This window comes from Macaca thibetana, chromosome 15 (assembly GCF_024542745.1).
Source record: "Macaca thibetana thibetana isolate TM-01 chromosome 15, ASM2454274v1, whole genome shotgun sequence".
NCBI lineage: Eukaryota > Metazoa > Chordata > Mammalia > Primates > Cercopithecidae > Macaca > Macaca thibetana.
In genome coordinates, this window is record NC_065592.1 from 101,097,928 (window position 1) to 101,117,756 (window position 19,829).

General features: G+C 46.8%; 2 protein-coding genes across 2 annotated transcripts in view; one reads left to right on the forward strand and one right to left on the reverse strand.

Annotated features, from left to right (window-relative positions):
- CKS2 (CDC28 protein kinase regulatory subunit 2) overlaps window positions 1-19,829 on the forward strand; it is a 974,690-nt gene that overhangs the window by 710,462 nt on the left and 244,399 nt on the right. The window lies entirely within an intron of this gene.
- SHC3 (SHC adaptor protein 3) overlaps window positions 1-19,829 on the reverse strand; it is a 172,436-nt gene that overhangs the window by 48,862 nt on the left and 103,745 nt on the right. The window contains exons 5-6 of the mRNA XM_050761272.1: window positions 16,666-16,719; window positions 12,034-12,085 (exon numbers count right to left, since the gene is read on the reverse strand). Coding sequence (XP_050617229.1) covers window positions 12,034-12,085; window positions 16,666-16,719 — 106 coding nt within the window. The remainder of the gene's footprint in view (window positions 1-12,033; window positions 12,086-16,665; window positions 16,720-19,829) is intronic.

Below are 19,829 nucleotides of genomic sequence, written 5' to 3' on the forward strand. Positions count from 1 at the left end.
CTCAGAAAAGCAGCTTGTGTAGAGTAGATAAAAGTTAGGGGTGGCGGTAGGCCAAAATGAGGCCACTCCAAGGCTGGTGGTGAGGCCTGGAGCAGTCCTTATGCTCGAAGCAGGCACCAGCTGTTACACAAGGACATGCTGTCCTAGTGGCAAGGCTGTGGGATTATCTATGTGAAACTTTCAGAGAAAAGAGGGCCAGCCTCTGCCTCATAAGGAAATAGTACTTTTTCTCCAGGGTCCTGGAAAATACCTCTAGTCTCCAGACCCATTTCCACCCTGCCCTACCACAAGCGTCCACATGTCCCTCCTGAAAGAGCCACAGGGCTGTCGCCATGAGGAGCCTAGCATGATCTTTTTACCAATGGGAGAAAGGAATTCTCGGGAATTCCTGGGAAGGATGACAGCTGCCTTTATCACACCCCACCTTTCTCCTGCAGACAATCGCATGCCAAGGAGGGTTCCTCCAAAAGCCGCATTGGTCCCTGCAGTGAGGAGGACGCATTTCCTCATGAGTTGTTCCCCAGCCCTGGCAGTGATTAGGGAGACACGGAACTGTGCCCTGCCTATAGGAGAAGCCAGTACATACTGGAAAGACGAAAGCTGTCAGGGAGGGGACAGAGAGACAGACACCGCTGCCTCTGCACAGTGGGGAGCCTCTCAGCATAACGCAGCACTGGGACTTTACCCTGGAGGCAGCCAGCTAGGCCCTGGGGCCTCAGCTACTTCTCCCCCAGAATCCAGGGCAGGGTGACTTCTGTGGACACAGGAAATGTATTTCCTCGGAAGAGCAAGTGCGAATGTATTGCTGCTTTGGGTGGCAATGCAACCCCTTGGATACCGCAGTCTTATTTTAGATATCGCCAAGAGATTTGTCTACAAAGTTTCAGGCATCCTGGTTGCCTTTTGATGATCGATTATTGATATTATTTTAGTATTGACATTATTTACTAAGTATTGCCCCCAGGTCATCACAAAGCAATACCAAGCAGCTGTTACAGTTGTGCAGGTCATTGACAGGTACACATGCAACCATCTTTCCAGCTAAGAAGGAAGTAGGAGTCCAGGCCTGAGCGAGGGAAAGCCAGTGAGACACCTCGTTCCCCTGACCTGTCCTGTGCCACGCCCCCCCGGCCCTGCCATCCAGCATCAGCACCAGCCAACAGGACTGGCTGGTCGGTGTTTTGGAGAACCAGAAAAAAGACTGGAAAAGGCTCAGAAAGGGTAGCTTATTTTTTTAAGGAGAAAATAGGTACCCTAGCCTTTAAGATGAAGAATGAAGAATACGATCTATTGAGAGTGGGCTGTACAATCTCATCCACACGCCACTAACCTTCTACACATCTGAGAGCACGAAGCCTGGGAAGGGGCCTCTGTGGGAAAGGTCCAGGACATTTGGAGCAGATCTGGGCTTGAGGTAAAAGCACTCTACATGCTGAGAAATGGGCCATGTTGCTCTAAGTGACTAGTAGGGCGGCAGGCCCTGCAGATAGTGAGCAGACCCATGGACTCTCGGGAGTTAACACATGCCTGCAGCTCCTGGCACCTGGCAGAGTCCTCAATGAACAGAGAAAACAAGTCACCTGTTGCTTTGGTCTGAGGATTCCTTCTACAAAATGGCCTCTACACGTTCCAGAAACTCACTCCAAATCCAAAGTTAAACCTGGACTTTGTCTCCCTGGGCCTGGTATTTCTTCTGAGAGTGTTGACACTTAGCCAAAAGTCACTGTCTTCTAGCCTGCCCTGTGTGATTTGATGTGTGCACCAAATAATGAGGCCTTCCCCAAAGGCAGTCATCAAGCCTGCTGGGCTTCACCTCTCCCTGAGGAAACAACAAAACCAAAGATGTCGTTCAGAAGCAACGGAGAAGAAACCCAGAGAGATGTGCGGCGCGTTCATGCACAGAATCGAGATTCCAAATGACACAAAATCTAAAACAGCTCAATGCAAAGGTCAGCTAAACAGGGAATTCCACAGTCCTTCTCATTTGGGGAAACTGCCCATTGGTGAAACTCGTGCCAACGGCCTGCAATAGTTCATTTACTTAGAAGCAAGGATCCTTTGCCAACAATCGTTTCTCTCTTGCTTAGCCCCGACCAATAAAAAAAGCTGAAGCCACTCTCTAAGAGGACTAGCCCAAGCTGCCCCAGAGCAGCCAACTGAGCAACGACATCAGCAAGGGGACTCTCAGCAGGTCACACCACAAGGACTACTCCATACCTGAGATGGGCAACTTGAGAGCAAACCACTCCCTTAGGAATGTGTTGTGGCCCTGTAGACACACTGTAGGAGCTGGGAACATGGTGGCTTTCTGCCATATGGTAGCTCCTGGCATGTCAACTCTCATCTCCTGCTCCCTGAAGAATGGTTAACAGTGGCAGATGAAAAGGTAGTGCCCAGATGCATCCCAATCCATGAGACTGCCAGTTCTCAGCTTCATCTCCCCAAATAAGTCCAGAGGCTAGTAGCTGCTCCCAGCTTGGTGCTCAGGGCTGCCCCTGGCCATCTGCCTGCCACAACAGGGCCTCCAGTAAACTGGTGCGAGGCTTGTTCATCTGAGCACACTCTCAACACCCTCCCTGTGACACCTATTCTGTGAGTCAGGGTGTGCAAGTTACGCCACAGTAAGAAACAATCCCAATGTCTCTGGCTGAAAGCAACCATTTCATTCTTGCTCACTCATTTCTGGGCACCTCTCTAAGGCAGCCATCCTCTTGTGGTGACTCAGTGGCCCAGGCTGGTTTGATCTTTTGATCCTGGAACTCAACGCAAGGCCTTTCCCACAACCTGCAGAAGAAACAGACAGCAGGGCCTTGCACCAGTACCAAATGCACCTTCTGTTCTGCTCCCAAACTGTCACACAGAACCGTCATGGGCGTCTCCCAAGCAGGAGAGGGCTGGCAGATGCCATCTTCTGCAAGTTTGGAAGGATAGGAGTGCAGGATATTAGGAATGCCCGTCACACCCACTGAACCCCTTCTCTAAGTCACAGGTATCCATGCTGCTTCTCACTCATGCCTACCACAAAGAACTTTCCAACCATGCATCCCCAATAAGTGTCTATTTATAAATTATTAACATGCGTTCCTGTATTAATATTATGTGTATTATAAAAATATATTTCAAAAGATATCTTTTGTCTTCAAGAAGGTTAAAATAAAGAGAAAAATAAAAGTTTAAGCTGTCTTGTTAGCCGTGAAAGCATTACACTGTCAGTTAGTATCTCAAGACACAACCACATTAGGTTATTACGATGGATAAAAATTCATCTTTCCATCCTGGAAATACATTTCTTAATCACTTTGAATGTGGAAGGACTGATTTCTTACTTTACATGAGTAGATGATCAGTGTTTTTACTGTGAAATGCAGCCTGTGAAGTTTTCAAAATGGAAGTAAATGTTACCAGCTCTTCCATTTCTTTTTGTTTGTTTTTTGAGATGGAGTTTCGCTCTTATCGCCCAGGTTGGAGTGCAATGGCGTGATCTTGGCTCACTGCAACCTCAGCCTCCCGGGTTCAAGCCATTCTCCTGCCTCAGCCTCCCTAGTAGGCGGGATTACTGGTGCCCACCACCACGCCCAGCTAATTTTTAGTAGAGACAGGTTTCACCATGTTGGCCAAGCTGGTCTCGAACTCCTGGCCTCAAGTGATAATGTGCTGGGATTACAGGCATGAGCCACCATGCCCAGCCAGCTCTTCCATTTCTTTCTTATTTGTTTGAGCTGCCATGATGAGCATAATCCCTAATGTACAGTTTCTCTCCGAGGTTTAGTTTAGTTAAAACTAGTTCACACAAGCTGAGAACCCACTTCGCTTCGCTGCTGCACCCCACGTCCCAGTACGTGGGCTGGCAGCAGAGAGCTCTGCCTGCTGTGCAGCCATCGTGTCCTTCCTCTGCTATTATGGACTAAGACCATCCTCAGTTTCCACATTAGAACTGTGAGCCAATGCCCCAGCCTTCATGTCCCACACAGTGAGCTGTTTGCACACTTCTGGCATAGGCCACTGCCTCGGCAAGCTTTGCATGAACAGCGAGACCCTGCCCGAGCTGAGGCAAAAAACTTCTCGGGATCCATGCCCCACTTTCAGGAAACCACACCCCAGCCCCACGGTTCACAGGTCCCAGGTGCTGTCTATCAGCCTCTCCAGGGTGGCTTGGCTCCCACAGTCCATCTGGGGTTCTCCAGTGGCCACTCATCCAGACACCGGTAGCCTCTGATCCAGCCACATTGCAGAGCAGCTGGCCAGGGAATGCGGACCCTTGAAGACACTCAAAGTCACTGCTCAAATGAGGAAAAGTCCTGCTAAATAAGATTGGCTGTCTTTTCATCTTAGTGAGCTGATAACCCACACTCCTTAAAAGGAATATCAAAAACTAATGAATTCTACCAGAGAGATGAGGGCTCCTCAATCTCAGACTGGTCAGACAACCTTAGTTTGTTTATTCAATGTAGCCATGCACTCTGAATTGATCCAGTTTTCTTTCCTTTTTTTTTTTTTTAAACAGAGAAGAATAAGAAATCCAACATTCAGCCACTCTGCTATGATGAGTTTCTTAGTACATGTCCTAGCCGCAGATAGGGCAAATTAAAGTAATAAGGATATAGCATTTTGCACCCATCAGATTTGTGGGAATTTAAAAGTCTAAAAGTGTCAATTGTTGAACAAAAGGAGACCTTGTATACTACCCGTGGAATTACAAAGTAAAATGACCATTTCAGAAAAGTTGAAGATGTCCAAAACAGTGATTTGACCTCCAGGTACATACCCTAGGGAAATTCTTGGACAAGAGCACACACAAAAAAAATGTGCAAAATATTTACTGAAGACTCTACTTAGCAGACATTTTTTGAGCATCTACTGTGCACAAGGCCCTGCCCTAGGATCTAGGGACAGTTTCAGTGGACACTGAAAATAAATAAATAAATAAAAATACACCTCTGTAGTGGATTGAAGGGTGCCCCCCACAAAAGTCATGCCCCCTGACCATCTGGAACCTGTGGAAAAGAGTTTTTACAGGTGTGGTTAAGTTAAGGATCTTGAGATGAGATTATCCTGGATTGGGGAGGGCTCTAAATCCAAGGACAAGTGTCCTTATAATAGACAAGAAGAGTGGCCCAAACACATAGGAAGGGGAGGCAGAGAGAGGAGCGATGCTACCACAAGCCAAGAAATGGCTGGGCCACCAGAAGCTGGAAGGAATCTCCCCTAGAGTATGGATGGCTCTGCTGTTGCCTGACTTCAGACTCCTGGCTTCTGGAATGGTGAAAGAATCAGTTTCTGTTGCTTCAGGCCACCTAGTTTTTGACATTTTGTTATAACAGCCCTAGGAAATGAACACAGCAAGGAAGACAATGTAAAACAAAGAAGATGGAGGATGGCAGTGGAGGACGTGATAGAGGGTGGTGGTAGAGGATGGTGCCATAGAACGTGGTGGAGGATGGTGGTGGAGGATGGTGGCATAGGACATGGTGGAGGACGGTGGTGGAGGATGGTGGTGGAAGACGTGGTATAGGATGTGGTGGAGGACAGTGGTGTAGAACATGGTGGAGGACGGTGGTGGAGGATGGTGGTGTAGGACGTGGTGGAGGATGGTGGTGGAGGATGGTGGTGGAAGACGTGGTGGAGGGCGGTGGTGGAGGACATGGTAGAGGACATGGTGTAGAATGTGGTGGAGGACGGTGGTAGAGGACATGGTGTAGGATGTGGTGTAGGATGGTGGTGGAGGACATGGTGTAGGATGTGGTGGACGATGGTGTAGAACATGGTGGAGGACAGTAGTAGAGGATGACGGTGTTAGGAGGTGGTGGAGGACAGTGGTATGGGATGTGGTGGAGGATGGTGGTGGAGGACATGGTGGAGGACAGTGGTAGAGGACAGTGATGGAGGACATGGTAGAGGATGTGGTGGAGGACATGGTGGAGGGCGGTGGTGGAGGATGGTGGTGTAGGACGTGGTAGAGGACGTGGTGTAGGACAGTGGTAGAGGATGTGGTAGAGGATATGGTGGAGGATGGTGGTGGAGAATGTGGTAGAGGACGTGGTGGAGGATGGTGGTGTTAGGACATGGTGGAGGACAGTAGTGGAGGATGATGGTGTTAGGAGGTGGTGGAGGAGAGTGGTATAGGATGTGGTGGAGGATGTGGTAGAGGACGGTGGTGGAGGATGGTGGTGGAGGACGGTGATGGAGGACATGGTAGAGGATGTGGTGGAGAACATGGTGGAGGACAGTGGCAGAGGACAGTGGTGTAGGACGTGGTAGAGGACGTGGTGTAGGACAGGGGTGTAGGATGTGGTAGAGGATGTGGTGGAGGATGGTGGTGGAGAATGTGGTAGAGGACGTGGTGGAGGATGGTGGTGGAGAATGTGGTAGAGGACGTGGTGGAGGATGGTGGTGGAGAATGTGGTAGAGGACGTGGTGGAGGATGGTGGTGGAGAATGTGGTAGAGGACGTGGTGGAGGATGGTGGTGGAGAACGTGGTAGAAGATATGGTGGAAGATGGTGGTGGAAGACATGCTGGAAGATGGTTGGTGTAGGATGGTAAACAGGATGATCAAGGGAGGCAGCCCCAGAGGTGGCACTGGAGAAGATGCCTGAAGGGAGTCAGGGAGAGAAGTCCAGGAAGGCCAGTGGTAGAAGGCCAGGCACAGGGACCACGAGGCAAGAACTTGCTTGGCACTGTCAGGGTCAAGGAAGACCCGGAAGCCAGTGTAGCTGGAGTGGCAGGGAGAGGGGATCATAGGAAGTGAGACGGGATGGAGTGGAGTGAGCTCACAGAGGGTCCTGTGGGGGATGGGGGAATGGGACATTTTATTTGGAGTGAGCAGAGGAGGAACAAGATTGCACCATTTTAAAAGGATCCTTCTGGCTGCCATGTGGACAAAAAAACTTTAGAGAGGAAGAGCGGGCACAGAGTGACCTTATGATTAATTATGAAGCCTGTCAGGGGGCAGCAGGGCAGTGGCAAGAACTGGTAAGACGGAAGGCTTTGCCAGCAGGTGCAGGTGAAGGAAAGAAGGCAGAGAAGTGGGGAAGGCGGGGAGGGGTTGCTGCTGATAGAGACCAGCAGGTGCTCTGCAGGATGCAAGTGCTGGACCTGCCTGTGACTGCCTATGTTTGGGAGGCCTGTGAGACACCCAAGTGGAGCTGGCTTTCAGACAGAGGCCAGGGCTGGAAAAATATGTTCAGCATTCTCAGCCCAGGCTGGTATGTAAAGCACAGAGTCTGGCTTTGTTTGTAAAAACACTGCTCATAATAGCCAAATGTAGGAAACATCCATCCCTCAGAAAATTCACCTCCTGCCATAGTGTCATTCGATGGCATATTTAACCACTTGGTTAAAAAAAATAATAAGCCATTGCTTTCACCCATTACACACTTAAGGCCTTGCTGCCAAGGGAAAGAAAAGTTAGAAGCAGTGCTGTGTTACTTCCACCAATGAGTTCAAAATATTTAAGGCCTCTTTTGGAAAGTCACCTCTTGGGGCCTACAGCAGTTCTGGGCCAAAGAAAACAGAAACTCGTTTTGTTGAAACCACCATATTCAAAAAGCCCAGAAGAGGCAAGCTTGGCTGTGTGAAGCATCGTCTTCCCCATGTGGGCTTCCCACTCAAGCCCTCTCACTCCTAAGACTTCCTGTTCTTCAGAAAATCTTGGGAAAAGAGCAGCAAGATGTCTTAGGAGCCGCTGTTCAGGCTGGACACGTAGGCTTCTCTCCCATTGGGTCAGCACCACCTAAGCATAGTCATCACCGTTTATCCGAGGTTTTTGCCTTCCACAGTTTCAGTTACCCATGGTCAACCTCAGTCCAAAAACACTAAATGGAAAATTTCTGAAATTTACAATTCATGTTTTAAATTGCACGCCATTCTGAGTGAGTAGTGTGATGGAATCTCATGCCATCCTGTCCAGTCCCTCTCGAGACGTGAATCTTCGCTCTGTCCCGAGTATTTGCACTGCATATGCTACCTGCCTGGTACTCACTTAGCAGCTGACTCAGTTATCAGATCAAAAAAAAACATAGTATGTGTAGGATTTGGTGCTATTTGTGGTTCCAGGCATCCACTGGGGGACTTGGATGGAACATACCCCCGCAGATAAGGGGGAACTACTATATAGGAAACAACTTTCCACGTCTCGGTCCAGGGAGTACCAGAGGGCACCTGATCAGGGCACCTGTTATAAATTATACGAAGTATATGCCTTCTGTAGGCAGTCATATGCCTAATTTGAGCATCATTTGGTAGCTACTTTTGTGACCCAAACAGTCCATTTGGAACTGTCTAATATACACATAAGGTTGCAGGGCATGGGAGTCACCTGGTAGTAATGAAAGTTCCAGTGTAAAAAGAAAATGGTATATTAGAATTCAGCAAAGTCTGACTTGTTGGGAATTGCATCCCTACAGGTGCCAGTAGTCATCGCCTAAGGCCTCCTACTCGTCCTGACTTTTAGCTATAATTTACCAACCTTGTGAAACATGGCTCATTTTCCACCCTTATCTCTTTGAGGTGGTGGTGGTGGTGGTGATGGTGGTGGTGGTGGTGGTGGTGGTGATGGTGGTGGTGGTGGTGGGTGGTGGCGGTGGTGGCAGTGCTGGTGGCGCTGGTGGCGGTGCTGGTGGCAGTGGTGGTGGCAGGGCTGGTGGTGGTGCTGGTGGTGGTGGTGGTGGTGCTGGTGGTGGTGGTGGTGGTGCTGGTGGCGGTGCTGGTGGCAGTGGTGGTGGCAGTGGTGGTGGCAGTGCTGGTGGTGGTGGTGGTGGTGCTGGTGGTGGTGCTGGTGGTGGTGGTGGTGCTGGTGGTGGTGGTGGCAGTGCTGGTGGTGCTGCTGGTGGTGGTGCTGGTGGTGGTGGTGGTGCTGGTGGTGGTGGTGGCAGTGCTGGTGGTGCTGCTGGTGGTGGTGGTTACCATCCAACTTAATGACTTGGGTCAGAGACCTTTTGTCCTTTCATTGAATTAACTATAGAAGCCATGGATTCTTGATACCAGAGAAACAAATATAGATTCTCATTAGAATTATTCTAGATTAACCACAAACACATGCAAGAATGTAGAAGCAAGAATCAGCACGGAAAAAGACAAGCAGTAACAGCATCGAGGGACTTGAACCCGTAACTGTAAAATTTTACAGAAGATTTTCCGGGGTGCGTTCTGTCCCTGATGGTCTTTAGAGGCTGTGCCTGTAGCCACAACACTACAAGGTCAGCTCATACACACAGGCCTAGGAGCCCCTGTGTGGGAACTTGGACATTTAAGAGCCCAAATAAGGACATTCACACCCAGAATTTCTTGCTACTCTGCCCAGTGGTAGAGGCCAATCTTCCTAAATTAACCCCTCTCTACATGGCTTAGGGGAGGAAGAAAGAAAATACAGCAGTTGGGAGAAAGCCCTGCCACTTGCTCCTTCATGGAGGAAGTCATCCTGGTAAGAACACTGATGAGATGGAGCAGAACGTACTCACAGCTGGGCTGCTGGAGGGATGCAGCTAGACCCACCCTGCCTGCCCACACTGTCATCTAGTAGGCTGGGCCTCTTCATACGTGGTGAAAGGAGGGTTGAGGGATAAAGATGGCTACAAATTCCTTGACACTCTTTCCTTGAAGAGTACATGTGGCTTCCTTCCCCTTGAGTCTGAGCTGGCTGTGACAGCTTTTTTTTTTTTCTTTTTGAGATGGAGTCTCACTCTGTCACCAGGCTGGAGTGCAGTGGCATGATCTCGGCTCACTGCAACCTCTGCATCCCAGGTTTAAGTGATTCTCCTGCCTCCACTTCCCAAGTAGCTAGGACTACAGGTGCATGCCACCACACCTGGCTTATTTTTATATTTTTAGTAGAGATGGGGTTTCACCACGTTGGCCAGGCTGGTCTCGATCTCCTGACCTCATGATCTGCCCGCCTCAGCCTCCCAAAGTGTTGGGATTACAGGCATGAGCCACCGCACCTGGCCAACAGTTGTGACTGGTAAATCTATGGCAGAAGTGAAGCTGAGCCTGGCCTTTCCCAGCACTGGAAGCATCTACTCTGGGTCTCATGGAACCTAGAGCTGCCACATAGAAAGCCCTGCTTCCCAGAGGGCTGAAGGGGCCACTTGGAGAGTCTCTGAGACGCCATGGAGGGGGCTGAGCCTCTAGTCATCTTTGCCAAGGTCCCAGGTGTGGAAGCAAAGCCAATTCGGACCTTCTAGACCAGCCCAGACTCTCTGGCTAAAGACCACTCGGTGACCCCTGTCGATGCCACTTGGGCAGATGAACTGACCAGCTGACACTTGCCTGAATTCCTGACCCACATTCTATTATAATAAAATGGTGGTTGTGAAGCCACTAAGCTTGAATAGTTTGTTACACACAATAGATAGGTGGAAGTACAGAGTGAGGATCTCCCACTAACTGTCTCAAACAAAGGGCCTTAGTCAGCCGGGACTGCTGTAACACCACACGCTGGGTGACTTCAACAACAGACATTTGTTTCTCACAGTTCTGGAGGCTGGAAGGTGCCAGCAGACTTGGTGTCTAGTGAGGGCCCTCTTCCTGGTTTGCAGACGGCGCTTTCTTGCTGTGTCCTCGCACGGGTGGAAAGAGGGTGAGGGAGTTCTCTGAGGTCTCTTTGACAGGAGCACCAAACCCATTCATAAGGCTTCCCCCTCATGACCTAATGACTTCCCAAAGACACCACCTTCAATTGGGGCCTTTAATTAATGCAATACCATCATATTGGGGGGTTCTATTTTAACATGTAAATTTGGGGGTGACATGAACATTCAGACCATAAGAGGGACCCTGTGTTGGTGGTGCCCTCAAGCACCAAAAATGGTGGAGATCCTTTTCTGCATCACAGGTCTGGCACTTGTCTTCACAATATCACCGCATACAAACCTGAGAGAGTCTGATGAGGCAGCCACGGGACATGTGGAATCGATCCTGATTCCCATGTCGCTGGACGGAAACTGTATTGTGGGCAGAAAGTACTCTTGGTTTGCCCCCGAGAAACCCAGTCAATGACTCAGGGCTAAACTCCTTCAGGATCTGGACCTAAGCCTTATTTCCCAGCCGTGGTGGTAGCTTGGAAACACCTGAAGAGCTTTTAGAAAATGTTGTCTGGGCCCCACTCTCTGAGGCCTGAGCATTGAGATTTCTTTAAGCTCCCCAGGCGGTGGCATGGGGGAAGGTTCTCCATAGAGCCACATCAGGGATCAGTTCATCTGTTCTGTGTGGACTACCTTAAAAATATGTCCAACATACAGCATTGGAGGGTAAGGCAGCAAAACAGAATATCAGGATCTCATTTGTATGAAAATGTTAAAAAGAGAGTGTATGTATATGGATAAAAATTATGCAAAGCAAACTAGAAAATCTTAGTTGGTACCTGGGGTAGGGGGGTTGTGGAAGGAAGTGCTGTTTTGTGCTGTTATTAATTCCATTTGTTATTTCATCAGTGAGTTTTAAATTGCAGCTGTGGTGTGGTGCATCAGTAGCTTCCTGGAATCCCAGGGTAGTGGACCTTGGTCAGTCCCACCCACCCCAGCCATGCTACCATCCAATGGGCTTTGTCTTTATAAATGACTTCCCCCATCTAGCCTGTGCCTAAGGACTTAGAAGCTGAAAGGGGTATAAGCAGACAGCACCTGAGCTCGGACACTGGCCTCTAGGGCTGGCAGGGCAGAGTGAAGTAGCTCTGCGTGGCTTACTGGGCACTGGGCACACACCAGGAGCTGAAGCTCGGCAGGAGGACGGGCAGCAGGTGGTCTTCCAGGTGTAACCGAGGCCACTGTCAGAATATGGGCGGGGGCTGTTTGTGTGTAAATCAATTGTACCAAACCAGCTATCTGGATACAGGTGTGTGTTTGGTGGTCAGAGAGGTCCAGTACCTCCTAACTCAGCCAGGCGATCTACAATCCTTGCAAACCTCATTCATCCTTAGTAATACAAGATGGCACTGCTCATTGGTCGGGAGGGGGCTGAGATAATGAGGACCAGCTCATATAGAATGTGAAGGCTGGCTATACACAAATGAGAGATTATAGGGGTCAAGCACTGCTTACCTCTGCGATTAACAGGGTCCTTAGCCACATATGCAACATAGTCAGTTGTGTCCTGTTAAAGAAAAAAGATGTCTATATCACTAATCACAAGTGACAGAACACACAGTGAGGGACACAGAGCACAAACCAGTGAGCTTAGAAGGACTCAACCACCAAACAGCTAAAGTATCAAATGCTGCCTAAGAAACAGCCCACAGAAGACTCAAACTATATAATGTGGGTAGCAACCACCCAGAGGGCTCACATTGTAGACTCTGACTCAGCAAGTCTGGGGTAGGGTCTGAGGTCCTGCACTTCTAACCAGTTTCCATGTATACTGAGGCCGCAGTGTCTCAGTATCGCACGGGAGCTGGTTAGAAGTCCATTCACACTTTGAGCAGCAAGGAGAAAAGGCATGTTGGATCGCTCGAGAAGCTTTAAAAACATTGATACCTGCGTTCCAACGTGCACACAATCCGATTTAATTGGTTTGGATGTGAGGCCTGCGGGTTAGTTTTTAGATGCTCCCTAGGTGACTGTAACGTGAACCACAAGTTAAGAACCACTGCTCTCAGCTTTGTCTACACCAGTGGTTGTCCAATTTGAGCTGGTATCAGAATCCCCTGCAGGGCTTGTTAAAATAGAACGCTGAGCCATACCCCTCAGTTTCCAATTCGGTAGTAGTTCTGGGGTAAGGGCTCAAAATTTGCATTTCTGACAAGTTTCTAGCTGCTGTGGCTCTGGGAGCCACACTTTGAGAACTGCTAGGCTAGAAGAAAACCAGAGTGGATGTTCAAAGGCTGACTGCAAATGCTGCCTTCATGGTGGATGAGACATAATGGTTATTTTCTTCTTGGATATAAATAATGATCTTAATACTTTAATATGTTTTAAAAATATGAGCTCTACTGAGAAGACTCATCCTTCTGTATGAAATGTGAGTTTCTTTGCCTGCCTTCTCACGTAATCAGTGCACAGGGGAAATGATAACCTCAAAAGTAGACCAAGGCAACCATGTGCATTTTAATTCATAAACAAATAAGCAGAGGAACCAGTAATTATCTTAACTCTTGAAAGCAGAAAAGACTCCTCTGCAAAGCTGATATTTTCAACATTCAAGACTCTGTGGGGCAACTGGTAAAAGTCTACCCCATTTTGGCAGACATTTCCCATATGTTACTGCTTTGAAGGGCTTCACCAGCTTATTGGTGACTCCCGATGTTGCCAGTACCTAAAGGCTCTGTTGTGACTTGCTCCACTGTTTTCTCTATGGGCAAAGGAGACATCTCCTTCTCTCTCAACAGTGCCCTACAAAAGCTCTCCAAGGAGAGAGGGATGAGGGAGAGAGTGAGTATGGGGCGGCCATGTCACTGTTGTGGGACATCTGCTGTAGGATCAGGTGGGTGGTGCTGGGCACTTCTCCACACCCCATCCCGCTGGATCTTACACAGCCCAACAAGACCACACCAGTGTAGAATTCTTCCAGCAGCTCTTGAGATAATGGTGCTGTTTCCCCCGTCATTCCGCAGGGTGTGGCTCAGCTAAGTTGTTTTCTTTTCTGCTCAGGACACTGTTCCCTGGTGTATTCACAGGCTGACTAGGGAAGGGAAGTGAAAGATTGTCCACCTGGTCAAACTGGCTTCTGGTCATTTCCATCAAGGGGGATGTGGTCAGAATCTGAAGTTATTGGCAAAAACAAGGATGACAGCTTGTAATCACAGACACTTCCTGAACTCACGAGACGTGAATGTCAGAAGGATCCTTAGAGAGCATCTAAGAGAGCACCAGGGTTTTTCAAGCTGAAATCCACAGAACCCTAGGGTTGGACAGGTGCCTTCTCCAGTGTTTGAGATGTCACCAGCATTTAAAAAAAATTTTTATTTTCATTTCCATGATTATCTTAAAAATTAATACAAGAGTATCTGGGATCATTTAGATGACCACTGTGTTATCAAGGTCTGCATACGATCTCAATGCCAGGATTTGCATCTGGGTTTCCAACATTATGAGTGCTAGGTTTTCAAAGAATTAGAAAGAAAAGGACACAGGGTAGATTCCTCTGCCCACATAAAGCAAATTGACATTACATTTGTACATGATGTACAACTGAAGTTTTTCCTTGAATAGAAGAAATTAGTGGAAGAATTGAGTCATCCAGGTGCCTATGGTAATGGAGAGACATTGAACTGAAAAAATTCTGCCCCATGGTGGCCAGGCCAGCATCACATTGAGAATGGAGATTTAGTTTCAGTGAACTTTGTCCATCATAGCAAAGCAGTATTACATTGAATGTCATTGGTCCTACAATATTTACTTGTATTTGACTTTCAAATTTAAGTAGGGGTTAGAGTTAACTAAAAAGTATAAACATAAGAAGTTTATTTTTAATTTATTTTTGCACATATTCAGGTAACAAAATTAGAGTCAGCATTAGTAATGAATACAAGGAATTTCTTTTGCATTGTTACTCTGGCTCAAAGTTGGGTAAAGAGGGAGAATAGAGAGACATAATATGTCCCTGTCTCTCAGATGGTCAATGGCCAAGCTTTTCTGATGCCAGTATTGATCCTTTTCTGGCAGAGCAGGCAAATATATTACCATTCAAAACAATGTTCTTGTCATCAGGAAGCACACCAAGTTCCAAAGACAGAGCTGCAAAGTGCTGTTCTGCATTTATTCTATCCCTGTTCCCACTCCCCAAGAACCCCTGAGCCTGGCCATTGTTCTGCCATTCTTGGGGTGGTCTTTTAACACTGCTAATTACAGTAGATTATAATTACAGCATACCCTTTTTAGAGGGGAATTAATGAAGTTTTCTAGTCTATCTTGCTTGCTAGTTCAAAATACCATTTTCCTAATGGGTAAACTGAGGCACTAAGTCATAAGTGACATGTACACTTAGCAGGAGAACAAGGACTAGAACATAGAATTGTCAGCTTTATTAAAAATGTCTAACAATTATAACGTGCTAAATTCATGGTTACAAATCAGTTTGGAATGTAATCTCATGCACAATATAAAATGCATTTGGATTGGTTACAATGGAAAGTAACTAGGCTTCCTGTTCTGTGTTATGACATTTTATAAACCAGAAAAAAGAAATCACAGAAAATATAACAGGTTGTGGATTACTTTAAGGATTACTAAATGTTTCTAATTTTTTTAAAAAAATAAGAGATGATAAGGAAATCTGGAAAAAAAAAAAAGTATAGTCCTATGTGCATCCTGAAAATAAAATAGTTTTGACACAAGCCAATGTAATTGGCTCCCAACGATCTAGATATGTGTGTTTTCACTTATAATATCAACATTAAGACAGGTTTAAGACGAGTTCTTGAAGGAAGCTATTAATGCAGATGTACAAGACATCTGCCTTTTATATGTCAAAACTGGGTTATCCTCCAAATTTAAGAAACTATGGTTCCAAACATCACAAGGGGCAAGGAATTAGAAAACCACTGCAAATTAGGTAGGAAATAGGTGGACATATACATATAGACAGCATCTGAAGAAATGCACCTTAGGCCAGGTGCAGTGGCTCATGCCTGTAATCCCAGCACTTTGGGAGGCCAAGACAGGTGGATTACTTAAGCCCAGGGTTTGAGACCAGCCTGGGCAACATGGTGAAATCTTGTCTCTACTAAGAATACAAAAAAGCTAGCCAGGCATGGTGGTGCGTGCCTGTAGTCTCAGCTACCTATGAGGCTGAAGTGGGAGGATCACTTGGACCCGGGATATCAAGACTGCAGTAAGCTGTGATGGCGCCACTGCATTCCAGCCTGGGTGACAGAGTGAGACCCTATTGGATGAGTTCAACTGGGGAAGACTTCCACTTTCTGAATATGCATCTCAATGAGGACTTTCATCTTACAATAAAATGTAAGAAATGATAAGGATTAGAGAGAAAGGAAGTGTGTGTGTGGATTCCACTCTGTCCTGGGAGCGGGAGGTGGTTTTCTGAGTTCACCTTCATGACGGTACAGTTTAGATGACATGGCCACTCTGAAGCTGAATGCTGACATCCTTTGTAGCATTCCTGCCCAAATGTGGGAAGCAAATTCCCTTGTTATTCCGCCTTCTTCATTAAAGATGTGAAGCAAAAATAGAACATTCTCATTCTGTTCTCAAGTCTCCCTCTTACTCTCTCTGTCTCTGCAACTCCTTCCTTGTTGGCAAAGCAAACTATTAAAGGCTGCAGTATTACACTAGGAGAGAAAAACGCTGATTTTAAATGCTTATGAACAGAGCAGACTAAGTAAATTTACATTCTTCAGGCAGACTTAAAATATTAATATGGAGGTCAGATTAAAAAAACAAAAAGTAGGGCAAGAGCAGAGTGACAGCGTGAGAAGCCCACGGCAACTCTGGGGCCGGGGGAACTATTTCATCACCTCGTAAGAATGCCAGTGCTTCCAGGATTTTTGACAGCTTTTGGGCTAACGAAATGAAAACTAATGGTGGGGTTCTTGTCACAGGTTTTCCCTAAAAAGAAAATGATGGCCAAGAAGACCTTTTAGGGAAATCAGGAGGGGGAAATCTGTTGGCATCACAATTCACTTTTTTTACGGTGTCTTGCAAGGCGTATTTTTGAAGCAGGGGTCCCTTCTCAGAAATTCCCAACAAGAGCAAGAGACCAACCCCAAGGGCACTTACCGGGTCTCCCCCAGAGGCGAAGGAGATGGACCGCATGTGGTGATTCGCTATGATCTGCCAGGCCCAAAACAAGAAACGAGATGTGCTGTTATTGCGCTTTCCACATTTCGGAAAAGCAACTGTCTGTTGGCAGGCATTACAAATTGACATGTTTTCCTGAAAATTGGTACCTATATAAAAATAATGATTATAAAAGTAATAGTAATAGATCACCTTTCACAATCTGATGACTGCTGTCCAGCTGCTTTGCCAGAATAGCGTCCGTGAAGCCTCGCTGCAGCCTGTGGTGTGGGAACTATCACCATCCCACTTTACAGGTGAGGAGCCAGAACCCAGAGGGGTCAAGTGGCTTGCTCAAATTAAGACAGCTGGTGATTAGCAGAGCTGTGATCTAACACAGGGCGTGTATGGAGCACCCTTAACATAAGTGACTCCATCTTAGAAAAAGACTCCATCTTACATTTCAAGAAGCAACATGCCAACAGGTACCAGATGTTTGCCTAATGAATAAAGATAGCACCCAACAAGATGAGGACATAAAAAGGTATATTCTTTTACTATCAGTCCTTACCAGAGGACTCTGGTCAGAAAAAGCAGGACTTCACCAGCTTGAAACAGCCTTCTTAACACTCCGTCTTGCTGTCACTGGTGATGAGCAGCCAGCATCTGCCAATGAAGGCTCTGCCCACATCAAAGACTCTTCCTTGCAAGACATGTTGATCCATCTGGATCAAGCCAGGACACTCTCTTTGCCCACGTCACTTGCCCCAGAATGGTTTATTAACCCCTACTCCTATCTCTTTTTCTCTTGATGTTAAATGTTACTTGGTTTGCTGTGGAATGTCAATCTGTAACATTTATATACTGATTAAGTATACTCTTAAGTATGGTTTGCAATGTTGACTGACCTGGGGAGTGGCTTCAGCCTATGTGCCCACAGCTCTGATACGGAATGAACTCCATGTAGCTCATGGTTTCTATTACTAAAATAGCTTCAGTGAAAGTCTGACCTTGTGGAAAGACACAAATGTGTGTGGGTCTGGTTATGTCTGACCTTGAGTCGCTTATGACAGGGAGGCCCACCCCGAGGCTAGGGTCTTAACAACCATGCCTCTTCCAGAAGGAACCTGTCTCACCCACACACCAAAATATCTCAACTTACAGATTATGTTTCCAAAAACACACTGGGGTCTCCGATACAGAACCCACAGCTAGAATGGGGGGAAATGTGGCCCGTCTTCCATTTTATCCCATTTGTATCATGTGCATATAAATTAGAAAGCCAGCGTCCGAGATTTCACCTCGGCACTGTCCAAAGCACTCTTGTAATTTATCAATGTGAAATCCAGAGCAGACAATCTGTGTTAATTTTAAAATGGGAAATTTCCATTAGCTTTATAAACTGCAGCGTACAGTGGAATTTAGTAGACACTGAGTAAATTAGAAGCTGCCCTAAATTTAAAAAGCGACATAAGTCTTCCACGCTAATTTTATCTTTTAAAAGACAATGTAATGACATTGAAGTAAATTTCTGGGGATGGGAACAGAGCTCATCTCTATCCCAACATAACCAAGCTCAGTTCTGCAGAGTCCCCTTGAGTCCTCGGGCAGGCAGTCAGAATTTACATGGCTATAATCACACTTCCCAGGGATTTGTCTAAACATGCTCCTGTGAAACTTGAAATAAAATATAATTGAATTATAATAGAAAATAAGACAGTTTTAAATGCCTACTTTGGTTATTGGCACTTACAACACCTCAGGATCTAGAAACCCCTGAGTACATAAGTGAATAGAAAATGAAGCTGGCTACATAGGCTGCACCCAAGCCCCAGCTGAGTTAAACTAAAAATAGTGGCCTTTGCAGCTCTCTGGAATCTTCCCTCTGGCGCAAAGGTAGAGGGCTCCTAAGAAAACAATGACAAAATAGCAATCACCAGAAAATGATAAACTATGGCTCCCAAAGTTTTACATTTTTGCTTATTTAATTTTTGCTTATAAGGCAGGTCTAAAACTGAAGTTTGGAAATTAAATTGGAAGCTATGATTTGGGAAAAAAAATGAAAGTCATGTTTGATCGACATGATGCATGAGCCTTATTCTGTGGTTGTATGTTATGTCTTTGAGTAAGACAGAAATTGAAAACCAGGGTAAGAAAATTAGAGCTAATTGACCTAAATCACATGTTTCACCCTGAGGGTGTTGCGTCTCATTTCCACCTGGAACTCTGTAGAGGGGAGCGGCTGTTGTCTTGCTGCTGTCTCATCGGATGGAGAAAGGAGTGTCTAGCCAGGCTGTTCTCAGTTTGCTACAGCTGGGCTCAGAAGTCAGCTGGAAGGGAGAGTGAGAACCCAGTGTGCTTGCCCCCCACCCAAGCTTCACACACTCATCAACCAAACTACCAGTCCCCTGGGTGTCCAGAACCTGCCACTTTGCCCCATCCGCCCAAACCAAGGGCAGGAAAACATGAACTGGATACCCGCTTCAGCTGCCATGTTCCAGGACAGAGAGGGCCAGCCCAGTCTCATTCCACTGCTTGTAGTTTGTTTTCTGTTTTACTGAGGTGGGAGGGGAGTTCAGGGAGAAGTTCCCACAGATTTAAGGAGTCTGAGGACCAAACAAAAGGTCCAGGAGACATAGGAAAGGAAAAGCTCTGGGCATGAAGGAGAGTGCAGAGGTGAGCCCAGCCCACAAGCCTTCATGAACAGCTCAGCCTTGGGCCGTGCCAGAGAAAGGCTGAGCCTGATGAATATTCAGAATCCACAATCTCCAGTGCTAGTGAACTAGTCCCTTAGACAAGTTAAGATAAAAAGACACAAGGAATTATCTATCAGTCCTGTGAGGACAACAGGAGGCAGTGAGAAGTGGTATCTAGTTATGTCAACACAAAGCCTGGGTTTTGCTTCCCATTTCTGTGCTAGATCTAGGATTTATTTCAACATCTTGGGTAGCAGGTGGAGGAATAAACGAAGCTGGAGATGCTGCTCACTAACCTGGGGAATATGGAAGTCAATCAATAGAAATACGTATAGTAACATAAAGGTCACTGCGGCATCCCTGGTGACAATGTCGGAATCAGGTATAGTATTATATAGAGAGGTCCCATCCGAGCTCCAGCTCCTACTGCCAGCCCCAAAAGCTGAGCCAGAGCAGAGCAAGGAAGGG